At 40.7% G+C, this 16,143-nt stretch overlaps 1 protein-coding gene across 5 annotated transcripts in view; it reads left to right on the forward strand.

Moving 5' to 3' along the window:
- ANAPC10 (anaphase promoting complex subunit 10) overlaps nt 1-16,143 on the forward strand; it is an 85,465-nt gene that overhangs the window by 10,129 nt on the left and 59,193 nt on the right. For all 5 annotated transcript variants that reach the window (XM_055549790.1, XM_055549791.1, XM_055549789.1 and 2 more), the window contains exon 3: nt 12,941-13,031. In XM_055549790.1, the coding sequence (XP_055405765.1) occupies nt 12,941-13,031 (91 nt within the window). The remainder of the gene's footprint in view (nt 1-12,940; nt 13,032-16,143) is intronic.

Raw genomic sequence — 16,143 nt, forward strand, 5'->3', positions numbered from 1 at the left:
CCTTCCTCCAGGGGATCTTCCCGACCCGGGGATCGAACCCTCATCTCTTACGTGTCCTGCATTGGCAGGCGGGTTCTTTACCACTAGCACCACCTAGGAAGTCTGTCATAAATGTTTACCAAATGCTAAACTGTGGAAAATTCTGAAAGAGATGGGAATACCAGACCACCTGACCTGCCTCTTGAGAAATCTGTATGCAGGTCAGGAAGCAACAGTTAGAACTGGACATGGAACAACAGACTGGTTCCCAATAGGAAAAGGAGTACGTCAAGGCTGTATATTGTCACCCTGCTTATTTAACTTTTATGCAGAGTACATCATGAGAAACGCTGGGCTGGAGGAAGCACAAGCTGGAATCCAGATTGCCGGGAGAAATATCAATAACCTCAGATATGCAGATGACACCACCCTTATGGCAGAAAGTGAAGGAGAACTAAAGAGCCTCTTGATGAAAGTGAAAGAGGAGAGTAAAAAGGTTGGCTTAAAGCTCAACATTCAGAAAACTAAGATCATGGCATCCAGTCCCATCATTTTATGGCACATAGATGCAGAAACAGTAGAAACAGTGACAGACTTTATTTTTTTGGGCTCCAAAATGCAAATGATGACTGCAGCAATGAAATGAAAAGACGCTGGCTCCTTGGAAGAAAAGCTATGACCAACCTAGACAGCGTATTAAAAAGCAGAGACATTACTTTGCTAACAAAGTCCGTCTAGTCAAAGCTATAGTTTTTCCAGTAGTCAGGTATGGATATGAGAGTTGGACTCTAAAGAAAGCTGAGCTCCAAAGCATTGATGCTTTTGAACTGTGGTGTTGGAAAAGACTCTCGAGAGTCCCTTGGACTGCAAGGAGATCCAACCAGTCCATCCTAAAGGAAATCAGTCCTGAATATTCATTGAAAGGATTGATGCTGAAGCTGAAACTCCAGTACTTTGGCCACCTGATGTAAAGAACTGACTCATTGGAAAAGACTGATGCTGGGAAAGATTGAAGGCGGAAGGAAAAGGAGACAACAGAGGATGAGATGGTTGGATGGCATCACCGAATCAATGGACGTGAGTTTGTGTAAACTTCGGGAGTTGGTGATGGACAGGGAGGCCTGGCATGCTGCAGTCCATGGGGTCACAAAGATTCGGACACGACTGAGTGACTGAACTGAACTGAACTGAACTGAAACATTAGTAGATATTGAAAAAAATGGTATTTACACTCTGAAATGATTACCTCTTTTCTGTCAGACTTTTATAGTGGAAGTTGAGTAAGGAATTGACCTGGGTTTTAGATTGGTGTTTTTTTTTTTTTTTTTTTTTTTTTTGGTCTGTTTTGTTATGGTTACCTTCAGTATCACAGACTTCAGATTCCTCTAAAGATTCCAGTGTTTGTGGCAGGGGCAGTTGTGCCAGAGGAGTTTTCTTAGTATTCCTCCTCCATAATCGTTTTCAGTTATCTCTCTATCCCTGGGCTTCAAGGGTATCTGTCTCCATGCTCTTGCCCTGCCTCCAGCGGTAAAATGTGATGGTTGTTACTCAATGCAGAGGATCAGAGGCAGGACCTCTCTGTTTTTCTAGTCCGACTTCAATCCTAGATAGCTCTTGTGTACCTGGTCTCCACGATGGGACCGTCTCAGCATTTTGGTCCCTCCTACCTATGATAGTGAAACTCTGGTCTTTGTGGCTCAGCTGGTAAAGAATCCGCCTGCAACATGGGTTCGATCCCTGGGTTGGGAAGATGCCCTAGAGAAGGGAAAGGCTACCCACTCCAGTGTTCTGGCCTGGAGAATTCCATGGGCTGTCTAGTCCATGGGGTCGCAAAGAGTTGGACACGACTGAGCGACTCTTACCTCACTTTCACCTATGATAGGGAAACTCCGATCTTTCCTAGGGGAGAGTTTTCTGTCCTGTCCCAGAGGAAGGAGTGTTCCTGCTTCTTTTCCAAGAGTATAGGGTTTTTTCCTTTCCTTCTTTCCCAGAAAGTCTGTATCTGTTCTGTGTGCTGGAGTCAGCAGGTTTGACTCTCTTCCCTTAGCGGCTTAAGTTCTTTTTCTGTAGGAGAGAGGCTTTGAGGGGAGGAGGGGTTTTTGCTTTTCCTGCAGTGGTAGTCAGTCCCCTCCTCCATGCTTGCACCGCTGACTTTCCAATTTCCTGTTCTCCCGGCAAAGTGTCCTCTTATGTGCACAGTGAGGGCTCTTAGAAAAGAATCTAAGAGTCAGTGTGAATTCACCTTGTGTGTGAGACTCCCAGGCCTGCTATTTTTCTATGATAGCCCACACTTAGCCTTTAGCAGTTTGTTGAAGTTTTACCTGATTCCTTTTTATGTGTGTATTGGGTCGCTGTTCCTTCCTCCCATGCTCTACCACAGTTGGGACTGGCTGTCCATCCTTTCTCTCCTAACCTGCAAACTATCCTTCTTGGGTTTCAGGGTATTTGGTTGCTGCATAATTTTAAGGGTTCATGTCTTCAAGAAAAATTATGAGATTTTAGTTTAGCCATTTTTTGTTGTTTGAGTAAGGGTGGTGCCTTTTTCCAGCTTCATAAGTTCTAGACTGCTTCAGAAGTTTCTAATATTCTTTATAACACCAAATGTTTCTGGGAATTTACTCAAATTGAGTATCTTCTGTTGCTTTACTTAGTAGCATAATTCAATTGGTGCCATGCTAATCTCAGTAACAGGGTAGGAATCAGCGCCAGTTCACACTGTTTTATGCTGTGGGGCTTGGCAGAGGGCAGCACATAGAAGTAAGTCATCGGTTCCCTGAAGATGCCCCCACTGTCTGACATGTTGGGGCTGCAGGGCAGACCAGTAGCTGACACTGCCAGAAGAACGCTGGGATCACTTAAAATCGTGTTGGGTGGGAAAGTCATGAAATTCATCAGTCCACTGTCATGTGTTTCATGTCTGTGACTTGCAGCTTTGGCTTCATCAGTGAAGTATAATTATGTGATTATTGTTTTACATGTCATGAATGACTGAATACTCTTTATTAATGAGAAACAGCCTGAGAAAGTTGTTTAACTTTTATTTTGGTTCTTTATAGTAAGATGTTTTTCAGCTTAAGTCAGCAGACAGTTGCTGAAATCTCTAACACTGTTAGAGATTAAAAAATAAAAAAAGACCTTATTGTCAAGGAGTTCACAGTCTAGTGGAGAAAGTAATAATTAGTCATTATTATACAACGTAGTCATGGATAACTTTTAGAGTGAGGTTCTGTTTTAAGTACTTTGCATGTATAAAATAAACCATCTCAGTAAAGTCTCTGAAAGTCGTATGAAGTATTATTTACTGTTATTTTTTTAATCGCTTTCCAAATCAGGAAACTAGAGCCCAGAAAAATTAAGTAACCTGGCAAACATCACCTGGTAAGTGGGGATGCTGGGATTCAAGGCAGCCAGTCTGCACTAGGACATACTGCTTTCCACCAAGTGTGGGCTCAGTTTCAGTGGTGGCCGGAGAAGAGGCCAGGAGGATTGCCGTGGAGGATCAGGGATGTGTTTATGGAGATGATTCACATCTGGAGTGAGGGGGTAAGGTAGAATGTCACTAAGGAAGGACCTGAGGGCAAGAGGAATGGTCTGTCCAAAGATGTAGAGCCTAGCTGCTATGAGAACATAGTGCTTTCAAAGAATTGTGAATAGTCACTAAGACTAGAACAGAGCAGAGGAGCATAGGTGGAACTAGTTAGGAAGAGAGCTGATCAGAGGGGACCTTATTAAGCCGTTCATATTTCATTGTATATGTAGTATGTGCCACTGAACAATTTTAGCACAACAGCACAGTGTTCACATTTGAGAATTGTGGAGGATGGCCTGAAGTGAGGCAAGATTTGAGGTAAAGAACTGAGTTAAGAGCCATGCAGTAATTCAGGAGAGCACTGATAGAAGGGAGAATTTTAATAAACTTCCAAAATGTTAGTATCAGTCTTTGGGAGATACAGATTTACCTCACTGCGATAGCATGGTTGGTGGTAGATGGCTTTGCAAAACTGTCATTTTTTTCTTTGGAAATACTCAGTATCTCACTCAGATGATAGTTGAAATGGATTTAGTAGATTCAGCTTAATTTAATACATATCAGAAAATTATCTTTCTTTAAAAATTATTTATTTTAATTAGAGGGTAATTACAGTATTGTGGTTTTTGCCATACAGCACGACAACATGAATCAGCCATGAGAAAATTATGTTTTGATTAGTGTTATTGTGGTTTTAATCAGGAAGAACTATATAGGATAGTTTTCCATTATCTAGAATGACTGGATAATTTAGAATTCTGGGTAAATTTAATTTTTGATTAATTGGATGTTAATCAGAAACACTTGGTTTCAAAATGTATATGACTTTTGACAATATTTTTAAGTTGTCTCTTTTTCTTGTCACATTAAATATGGCATTGTTGTTGTTGTTCAGTTGTTCAGTCTGACTTTTTGTGACCCCATGGACTGCAGCCTGACAGGCTTCCCTGTCCTTCACCATCTCCCGGAGTTTGCTCAAACTCATGTCCATTGAGTCAGTGATGCCATCCAACCGTCTCATCCTCTGTCGTCCCCTTCTCCTCCTTCCTTCTATCTTTCCCAGCATCAGGGAGTTGGCTCTTCACATCAGTTGGCCAAAGTATTGGAGCTTCAGCTTCAGTATCAGTCCTTCCAATGAATTTTCAGAGTTGATTTCCTTTTGCATTGACTGGTGTGATCTCTTTGCAGTCCGGGGGACTCTCAAGAGTCTTCTCCAACACCATAATTCAAAAGCATCAGTTCATGGGCTCTCAGCCTTGTTTATGTTCCAGCTTTCACATCCATACATGACTACTAGAAAAACGATAGCTTTGACTATACGGACCTTGGTCTGCAAAGTAATGTCTCTGCTTTTTAATATACTGTCTAGTTTTGTCATAGCATTTCTTCCAAGGAGCAAGTGTCTTTTAATTTCACGGCTGCAGTCACCATCTGCAGTGATTTTGGAGCCCAGGAAAATAAAGTCTCTCACTGTTTCCATTGTTTCCCCATCTGTTTGCCATGAAGTGATGGGACTGGATGCCATGATCTTAGTTTTTTAAATGTTGAGTTTTAAGTCAGCTTTTTCACTGTTCTCTTTTACCTTCATCAAGAGGCTCTTTAGTTCTCCATCGCTTTCTGCCATAAGGGGAGTGTCATCTGCGTATCTGAAGTTATTGATATTTCTCCTGACAATCTTGATTCCAGCTTGTGCTTCATCCATCCCAGCATTTTGCATGATGTACTCTGCATAGAAGTTAAATAAGCAGGGTGAGAATATACAGCTTTGAAGTACTCCTTTCCCAATTTTGAACCAGTCTGTTTTTCATATCCGGTTCTAACTATTGCTTCTTGACATAGTGAACTTAATAAAACCTGTTTTATTTCTGAGGGTTTTGTAGGACATGTGGGTCATTGTTATTATCAGCTTGTAAAAAGTTTAAGAAACTGGGTTTGAATACATACTTTAGAATATATTTAGAAGTTCTTCTTAAAAAATTAAAGCCAACAACCAAGGAAATGTGGTCCTAATAACTTTTGTGTGCAAATATGTTTTCTTTTGACCTGAAATGAATGGACTTGGAGATATTTCTCCAACAAAGGGGTTTATTCAGCATTAGCAGAAAATTGTGGTTTGGGGATTTTCAGCCATGGAAAGCCACATGCAAGTTCCCATGTGACAGGGGAAGAAGCATACTTTAATAAAGAAAAGGAAGCGGGGGGAGTCTATAGTAAACAAAGAATCCATGGCTTTTCATTGGCTGAGTGCCTGCTAGGGAAGAAGAAGAGTCTTTCTTCTTCCTGTTTGGCTCTGCTATGGTCCCAGGGCATGTCAGCTCTCCCTTCTGGTCTCCCAGCTCTGTTTAATTGAGGTTTCTGTTTAATGTTTTACATTTCCCTCTTTTGATTGAGAGCTTTCTCAAGTTTGGTGGCACAAGGTGAATCATGTGAATCCAAGAGCCTGTTTCTTAGAGTTTGTTGGCACAAAGATTGGTTAGCAGTACCTGATAGGGTCCTTTCCAGCAGTGTTGAAGAGTTCTTCTGGAGGTATGTTTTGCAATAGATGAAATCTTTAAGTTGTAAGGTATGATGCTTAAGGTCTTCGTCTCCCAGGAGCAGACTGTGGAAAGGTTGCTGTACCAAAGCAGGGTTATTCTTAATAGAAGCAGTTAGGCCTTTGCGGTACTGGAGCACCTCTCCTTGTATTGGTTGTGGGTCAGAAAATGCAGGAGCCAAGTGCACTGGGCGTCTCATGATTTTGTCAAAGGGCAAGAGTTTATGAGTGGGTCTGAGACTTAGAAGGACCAATCACAGTGCTTCTGGCCACAGTATTTGGAGGGACTGTACAAATTTTGCCAGTTGACTCTTAATGCCTTTTGTGCGTTCAACTAAACTAGATGATCAAGGGTGGTAAGCATGATACAAGTGCTATAAGATTGGCCAAACCATGTCGACTTGTTGAAATACCTGGCCAGTATATTGGGTTCTTCAATCACTGTAAAATTCAAGAAGAACCTCTTAGGTAGGAAAAATCATTTGCTAAAGGGCTTAAGCCACAGAAAAGGAGTAGCTTATATGCAAGGCTTCAGTCTTGTAAAAAAACATAGAGACCATGACTAAAACATTTATATCAGTGAGACAGAAGAAGTTGTATGTGATCCATTTGCTAGACCTCAAATGGTCCATTAAGCAGTTTAATATGTACAGGAGCAGTACAAACAAGCTTCCCTGGATTGTACTTCAAACAAGTGGACAAGTGAGGTAGGCACTCTTTGTAGCCTTGTTAATGTTTTCTCACCAGTATTGATGCATGAGGACTCTCATTATGTCAGTAGATCAATGGGACAGTGGTGAGGAGTGGGAATTTGAGTCTCTAGTAAAACTGGATTATTATTTGGTTCAAACCAGAGCTTTCTCTTTTTATCAAACAGTTACTAAATTTTCAGTCTTGTTTTTTTCTTTTCTGAGGCCAACTGTTGGGCTTTTCTAGACAGTTTTTCTAAATTACCATTTGGAGAAATATCCTTGTAGACCATGACAGAGGTTTGACTGCTGTTGGTCCCTTTAATGGCAGCATTCCTACAGAAATATCAGCAAGGTGATTTCCCTTAGTTTCCAGAGAGTCATGTTTAGAATTCCCCCAAATCTTAATAGCTAAAGCAGAGGTAAAAGTATCACATTCAATAATTTCTGAACTTAGGGGCCATTTTAAATTTTATTTCTGTTGTAATTAAGGAAATCATGTTGGTTTCACAACATTTCAAAATCATGAGCTACTCTGAAAGCATATCTACTATCACTAAGTATCGGCAGCTTTGTCCTTGGTTAAAGTACAGGATCATGTAAGAGTATATAATTCAGCCTTTTGGGCCGAAGTAGCCATAGTAACCAGTACTCTTGCCTAGAAAATCCCATGGATGGAGGAGCCTGGTAGGCTGCAGTCCATGGGGTCGCTACAAGTCGGACGCGACTGAGCGACTTCACTTTCACTTTTCACTTTCACGCAATGGAGAAGGAAATGGCAACCCACTCCAGTGTTCTTGCCTGGAGAATCCCAGGGACGGCAGAGCCTGGTGGGCTGCCGTCTATGGGGTCGCACAGAGTCGGACACGACTGAAGCGACTTAGCAGCAGCAGCCATGATAAAGATGCTGCCTCAACAGCATCAAGAGGAATTGTAATTGCTTACCCAGCACAATATTTGCCATTGTCACCTTTTAAATAACCATCAGTGAACCATGAGAAGTCAAAGTTACCTAGAGGAATTTACTGTAGGTTATCATAAGGAGTCAGGATGTGGTCTGTCAGCATTAAGCAGTTGTGAAGGACTTCATTAGTGACAGGAGCAGAGTCCTGAGTTCAGGCTTTTACAGTGTAAGAGAGTTATTTGAGGAACAGTGTACAAAGGACTTTTTAGGAGGTGAGGCAGCTGATTGAGAAATGGTAAGTATGAGAATTCAGGAGAGCTTCTACTGCATCAGGTACCAAAGTGGTTAAAGGGGATTCCACAATGATTTTCTGCTGACCTTAACCAAAAGGGCAGTGGCTGCAATGGCTCCGAGGCAAGTGGAGAGTATCCCTCTTCCACAGGGTGTAAGGCTGAGAGCTTTAAGTGGTGGCTGTTTTCCTGCCAGAAATCTTGAGAAGGAGCACAAAGAAGCAAATCCTTCACATGTTGCAACAAAGCAGACAGAATCTCCAGGGACTTTTATGTCATCCAGACCAGCCTTTGGGATTTGTGAGAAAAAAAGAAGGACCCTCAGTAAAACCCTGAGGCTTTATTATCTAGGTGACTTGTATTTCTTCCCAAATGAAGGCCAAAAGGTATTGGCTCACTTCATCAACTGGAGTACTAAAGAATGCACTGCATAAATCAGTTACAGTTAAAGAATTTATTCCTGATGGGAATGGGAGGATTAGATACAGCAAGGTGTCCAGGGATAAATAACAGTGTTGCTTATTGCTAGTAGGTCCTGGACAAACCTCTACCAATAAAATGGTAGTTTTTATAGGGATAATGAGGTCTTGAACCTTATAATCTTGTATTATTGGCTTTATGCCTTGAAAGACGTTTTTACTTATAAGGTATTGATTAATTCTAGAAGAGGTTTTGAGGAGTTGTTTGAATCTTGATGGGAGATATGCTATGAATTTTTGTTAGTATCAGTTGAAGATTTTGCCCATAAGGAGGGTAGTAGTTGATTTAATAGGGACAAAATGCTCGGTGTTTCTGAAATCTGCTCTAGTACCATCAGAGATGGAGCAAACAAAAGATGTCAAAGCGTCATTTAATTAAAGGATCATTTAATTAACTGTTAAAAGGGTCAATGGGTCATTTAAATTCAGAATTTAATTATTTTGAATTAAATAATTGAATTGAAATAATAATTGAATTATTATTTAATTAAATTAATTAATAACTTTGTTATTTTGCTGCTGTCAGTGTCTAATAATTTTTCCCTTTTGGAAGAAAGAAATTCTGGCATGATAACTCTCTTAAGAAGTCTCGGCCCCTAATAAATGAATAGTGGTGGAGGAACTGAGGGGAAAAAAGTCTGAACTCTTGAAAGGGCCTAGACAAAAGGGAAAAGTTCAGGAACCTCCTGAGGGTGTTCACAGATCCCCATTATTTGAACTGTGAGTTCTCTGAGACAGGGGCTGTTTTATAGTAGTGGGGTATAGAGAGTGGCTCCACTGTCAGAACTGGAAGAGATTGCTTCTCAATCTGGAGAAATGTCTCTCCAGACTGGCTGAGAGGATTGAGAAGAGTCCCTGTAGCTCCTCAGACCCCTATCGTTGAGAATTGGGAGGACACTGGAAAGGCTGATTAGAGGGCTGAAAGCACCTAAAGTGCTTCAGTTTGGAATAGTCTCTTTTCCAGTGTTGTAACTCTTGGCAATAGTAGCAGAAACTAGGAGGGCTTTGGTTCTGTCTAGGAGCCTTCATTTGCTAGAATTGAGAATTAAGAATTTAGGCAGTCTTCCTTTGAGATGACTCATCTGAAATGCAAGAGAATTAGCTCACCAGATTAAATGTATCTGGAGTGAACATAGTTTTCCATTCTATCCTGGTCCTTTTTACTAGAAGGGCAAGAGTCAGCCCATTAATAAACAGAAGTAGAGGTGACCTGAGTGGGATCAACATTCAGATGGAAGGCCAGAATTTTCTTCAGAAACAATTAGAAGTTGATTATAATAATCATAAGGAGGTTCATCAGATTTTTGTATGCAAGTCTGAATTTTGTTGCAATCAACAGGCTTTGGAAAAGCCCTGGGAATAGCTCAATGAAGCTGTTTATCGGTTGCTTGAGGCTGGTCACATAATAAGTTGGCAGGATGGTCTCCCAGTTGTAATTCTAGAGACCTTTCAGGATTTTCCCAATTAGTGGTTTTCATCCAGTGCTGGCCCTGACCCTCACCAGTTATCTTTGAACTAGTTGATAGGAATCAGAGAAACTAGGTTGGTAAATTTTAATGACTGTATTAAATTCCTTAGCAAATATGTAAGAATCTTCAATTACTTTGGGATCATTTTTGGCTCGGGATCAGTTTGGCTTGCAGTTCAGTTTTGGTCTGGGAATTATAAGAAATTAAGGGTTTAATGTATATTATCATATGTGAAATAGATCACCAGTCCAGGTTCGATGCATGAGGCAGGGCGCTCAGGGCTGGTGCACTGGGATGACCCAGAGGCATGGGATGGGGAGGGAGGTAGGAGGGGGGTTCAGGATGGGGAACACATGTACACCCAGGGCTGATTCATGTCAATGTATGGCAAAACCCACCACAATATTGTAGTTGGCTTCCAATTAAAATACATTAAAAAAAAATAAAGAGAAGACATACTTCTTCCCTCCCCCCCCCAAAAAAAAAAGAAATTAAGGGTTTAGCCTTTAGAGCCTTAGGAGGCTTAAAGAGGAACATTCTGACAAATTCTAAAGAAAAGGGAGTTGGCAGAGTTTAAGAGACAAGGGGAAGGTTGGCGAGAGAATTAGTATGGGGGAATTAAAGGAACAGAGGAGGTGTCGTCAGCACAGAAGAGAAAGAGGAAGATGGCACCAGAGGTGGAGTCTGGCCACAGGAGCTACGGGAGGGTGACAAGATGGTGCCTGAGGTGGCGCCTACGAGCAGCCAAGGAAGAAGAGCCTGAGGCTTCAGGAGCCATTTTATCTTTCTTTAATCATTTGTTTGCCTCAGTTCATCTTAAAATTTGATTTTGCAGAGAGACCATTTTAGACTCCTGATAATGTTGCGGAGCTTCAAAATACCAACCAAAATAAGCATTACACTCAGTTCTGGAAATTTTTGAGCTATTGTAGTCCGATTCAGCTCTAAGGAAATTAAGTTAGGAATCTCAAAAGTTCTCTGTAATGGCCATTGATATTTTTAATTGCCTTTGGTCAAGTTGGTCCATTTAGTTAGAAATGTGCCTGAGGAAGGACTTGGGCTTTCAAACATAAAATCATCTGGAGTCCTCCCAGGGGGCGGGCACACTCAAACTGTTTAGATCACTAGGATCTCATTTCTCTGAAGTTTTTCTCTGGAGTAAAAGAACAATTTCCAAACAGCTTACAGCACAGACAGCTCAATTCAAACAACTTGAAGGCTAATTTCAGCCAGTTTGAAGGAGACAGCTTGGTTTGGAGGAGGCAGGCCAGACTTTTTTTAGCCAGTTTCCAGAGGAGAGTCCCTTCCAAAGGAGTACGATGAAGAAAACTGGAACAGTTTCAGGGAAACAGCCCCTGTTCCCAAATAAATGGGCCAAAGGTATTTTCAGCCAGCTTTGGTTGAAACAGTCTGATCTCAAAATTAGAGTGACCTGCCAAATGAATACTTGTATACAAAACAAAGCCTTAACTGAACAGATGAAGCCTTAACCGAAGAGATGAAACCTTGAGATGGATCCCAAATAAAGCCTGCAGAGCTTCAAATGCTAAGAGGGCATGTGCCCAGAGTCAAGAGAAAGACTGACTTTCATACTCCAGGATCAGCGAGAAAGCAGTGAGTGGGTTCACTGTGGGTATTGCACCTGCTTGCTCACCAGTCCTGGACCTTTGGGGGCCTGGACTGGTCCCGATTCCCTGTGTGGGCCACTTCTAAATATTTGTTCTGAAATAAATATTCTGCCAGATATTTCTCCAGCAAAGATGGGTTTGCTTAGGATCAGAAGAGTATTGCAATTCAGGGTCTGCAACCACAGTAAACCATGCACAAGTTCCCACAATGAAGGGAAGTAGCACCCTTTTATAGGGAGGAAAAAGAAGTGGGGAGGGCTTTAATAAACAGAAAGCCCATGGCTTTTCACTGGCTGAGTCCTTGCCAGGAAAGGAGAGGCGTCTTTCTTCTTCATTTTGGTTCTGTTATGGTCACAGGGTGTCAGAACTCCCACTCTGGTCTCCCAACTCTATTTAATTGAGATTTCTGTTTATTAATTTTTTATGCTTCTAAGAATTGAAGTCTGGTTAAGAGGACAGGAGAATTTTGGTTAATTTAAATTACACAGTACTGACCATCCTGGGCTGGAAGAAGCACAAGCTGGAATCAAGATTGCCAGGAGAAATATCAATAAGATCAGATATGCAGATGACACCACGCTTATGGCAGAAAGTGAAGAGAAACTAAAAAGCCTCTTGATGAAAGTGAAAGAGGAGAGTGAAAAAGTTGACTTAAAGCCCAACATTCAGAAAACTAAGATCATGGCATCTGGTCCTATTACTTCATGGCAAATAGATGGGGAAGCAGTGTCAGACTTTATTTTTTTGGCCTCCAAAATCACTGCAGATGGTGACTGCAGCCGTGAAATTAAAAGATGCTTACTCCTTGGAAGGAAAGTTATGACCAACCTAGATAGCATATTCAAAAGCAGAGACATTACTTTGCCACCAAAGGTCCATCTAGTCAAGGCTATGGTTTTTCCAGTGGTCATGTATGGATGTGAGAGTTGGACTGTGAAGAATGTTGAGTGCCGAAGAATTGATACTTTTGAACTGTGGTGTTGGAGAAGACTCCTGAGAGTGCCTTGGACTGCAAGGAGATCCAACCAGTCCATTATAAAGGATATCAGCCCTGGAAGTTCTTTGGAAGGACTGATGCTAAAGCTGAAACTCCAGTAGTTTGGCCACCTCATGCGAAGAGTTGACTCATTAGAAAAGACTCTGATGCTGGGAGGGATTGGGGGCAGGAGGAAAAGGGGCCTCCAGAGGATGAGATGGCCGGATGGCATCACCAACTCGATGGACATGAGTTTGAGTAAACTCCGGGAATTGGTGATGGACAGGGAGGCCTGGTGTGCTGCGATTCATGGGGTTGCAAAGAGTCGGACATGACTGAGTGACTGAACTGAAGTGAACTGACCATCCTCTTTATCAAACTTGCTGGACAAATACATATAGTAGTTTTATGTTTTGAATATATGGCTCTTTTTCATGAGAATTCATTGTCACTTGTGATTTTAGGATTTGGAGTGGATCAGTTACGAGATGACAATCTAGAAACTTACTGGCAATCAGATGGATCCCAGCCTCATTTAGTGAACATACAATTCAGGTAATACATTAAAAATTTTTTTCAATTTGTATAGGTTATAAGTGGACAAAGAAGTTGATTTTATTGACAGAAAATTTAAATATAGAAATTATAGTGAAGTACACTTAACTCTGCTCTTTATAAGCCTCAGAGATTACTTTTCTACTCAATTAGATTCTGTTTTAAGTTTACTCTGTCTTATCCTTTATTAATTCTTTTTTTTTCCATTTAATCAATACTTTTTGTTGAAGTGTAGTTGATTTACAACGTTGTGTTAATTTCTGCCATACAGCAAAGTAATTCACTTATATGTGTGTGTGTATATATATATGTACACGTTCTTTTTTTAGAATATTCTTTTCCATTATGATTTATCATAGGGTATTGAATGTATTAAGAGGTCTCTGTGCTATATATAGTAGGACCTTGTTGTTTTCTTTATGTATTCTTCATGGTATTTACACAGTTCCTTTTATGTAGACATTTGTCAGATATAGTTTTCAGTATGATTTATATCAGAAAAATATGCTTTGCTTACACCTTAATGAATTGCTTTAAGTATACCAGAAGTGATGATGTTAAGTTCGTTAGCTATAAACTGTTCATGTAACTTCTCATATTTATACTTCCATTTGGAAGAAAACTTTATCCTACCTTATTACCTCTGAGGACACTTTCAGTTTTGAAATGTTTAATTTTGGTGTAAATGAAAAACAGCCGTATGTTTGTCAGTTGCTTTGAATTTATTGATAGATAGGAACCAGTCAACTTGCTTATCTTGCTCCATATACACCATCTCTTTTAACATTCTGTGTATAGTATTTTTAGTTTGTTTTCATTGTCCTAGAATACAGATCAACACATTTCTTATGAAAAAACCTGGTAGTAAATCTTTTAGGCCTTTTGTGCCGTCTGATCTCTGTTGCAGCTACTCGTTAATGCCACTATAGCGTGAAAGCAGCTGAAGGCAGCGCATAATCACTGAATTCAGCTGTTCAGAGTACTCATTGTAACGTGAAGTGAAGTCGCTCAGTCGTGTCCTACTCTTGGCGACCCCGTGGACTGTAGCCTACCAGGCTTCTCCGTCCATGGGATTTTCCATGCAAGAGTACTGGAGTGGGTTGCCATTTCCTTCTCCAGGGGATCTTCCAGACCCAGGGATTGAAACCAGGTCTTCTGCATTGCAGGCAGACGCTTTACCATCTGAGCCAGCAGGTAAAGGTCCTTGTTTATTTTATACACAATAGTGTATGTATGTTAATCCCAAACTCCTAATTTATCTGTCTGCCCTCCCCTCCCGCACTGCCCTGCTATTTTCTCTGGCAGCCATACGTTTGTTTTCTGTCAATACGTGGATTTGTTTTGTAAATGAGTTCATTTATATCATTTTGTTAGATTCTACTTGTGAGTGATATTTGATATTTGTCTGTCTGACTTACTTCACTTAATATAATAATCTCTAGGTTCATTCATGTTGCTGTGGATGGCATTATTTCGTGTATATTCCATTGTGCATATATACCATGTCTTCTTTATCCATTTGTCTTTGGACATTTAAGTTTCTTCCGTCTTTTGACTATTATAAATTGTGCTGCAGTGAACATTGGGGTGCCTCAGTCTTTTTGAATTATAGTTTTCTCCAGATACATGCCCATCATTGGGGTTCCTGGATCATATGGTAACTCAAGTTTTAGCTTTTTTGAGGAACCTTTATACTATTATTCTCTAGGGCTTCCCTGATAGCTCAGTTGGTAGAGAATCTGCCTGTAATGCAGGGAACCCTGGTTCAATTCCTGGGTTGGGAAGATCCCCTGGAGAAGGGATAGGCTACCCACTCCAGTATGGTAAAGAATCTACCTGCAGTGCGGGAGACCTGGGTTCAATCCCTGGGTTGGGAAGATCCCTTCTGGAGTGGAGAATTCCATGGACTGTATAGCCCATAGGATTGCAGAGTCGGACACTACTGAGCAACTTTGACTTCCTTCCTCATATTATTCTCCATAGTGGCTGCACCAACTTACATTCCCACCAGACATGTAGGAGGGTTCCTTTTTCTCCACACACTCTCCAGCATTTATTATTTGTAGACTTTTTAATGATAGCCATTCCAACTGGTATGAGGTGATACCTCATTGTAGATTTGATTTCTCTAATAATTAGTGATATTGAGAATCTTTTCATGTGCCTGTTGGGCATCTGTATGTCTTCTTTGGAGAAATATCTGTTTAAGTATTCTGTTCATATTTTGATTGAGTTTTTTTTTTAAATTAAGCCTTATGAACTGTTTGTGTATTTTGGAAATTAATCCCTTGTTGGTAGCATCATTTACAAATATTTTCTCCATCTGTAGGTTGTCTTTTCATTTTGTATATAGTTTCCTTTGCTATGAAAAAGCTTTTATTAGGTTTCTTTTGTATATTTTTTTTTATTTAGGCCACAGATCCAAAAATATATTGTGGCAATATATGTCACAGAGTGTTCTGCTTATGTTTTCCTCTAGGAATTTTACAGTATCTGGTCTTAAATTTAGGTCTTTGATCCATTTTGAATTTATTTTTGTGTGTTGTGTTAGAGAATGTTCTGATCTCATCCTTTTGCATATAGGTGTCCAGTTTTCCCAACACCATGTATGGAAGAGACCATCTTTTCTCCATTGTATATTCTTGCCTCCTTTGCTGCAGATTAATTGACCATAAGTGCATGGATTTAGAGCTTCCCAGGTAGTGCTAGTGATAAAAAACCCATCTGCCAATGCAGAAGATGCAAGAGATGCAGGTTCGATCCCTGGGTCAGAAAGATCCCATGGAGGAGGGCATGGCATCCCACTCCAGTATTCTTGCCTGGAGAATCCATGGACAGAGGAGCCTGGTGGGCTACAGTCCATAGGGTCGCAGAGTCGGACATGACTGAAGTGACTTAGCACACACACAGTCACACATTGATTCATTTCTGGGCTTTCTGTCCTGTTTCATTGATCTATATGTCTGTTTCTGTGCTGGTACTATACTGCTTTGATGACTGTAGCTTTATGGTAGTCTAAAGTCAAGGAGCGTGATTCCTCCAGCTCCATTCTTCTTTCTGAAGATTGTTTTGACTATTTGGCATCTTTGTGTTTCCATACAAATTTTAAAAA

This window comes from Bubalus kerabau, chromosome 16 (genome assembly GCF_029407905.1).
Source record: "Bubalus kerabau isolate K-KA32 ecotype Philippines breed swamp buffalo chromosome 16, PCC_UOA_SB_1v2, whole genome shotgun sequence".
NCBI lineage: Eukaryota > Metazoa > Chordata > Mammalia > Artiodactyla > Bovidae > Bubalus > Bubalus kerabau.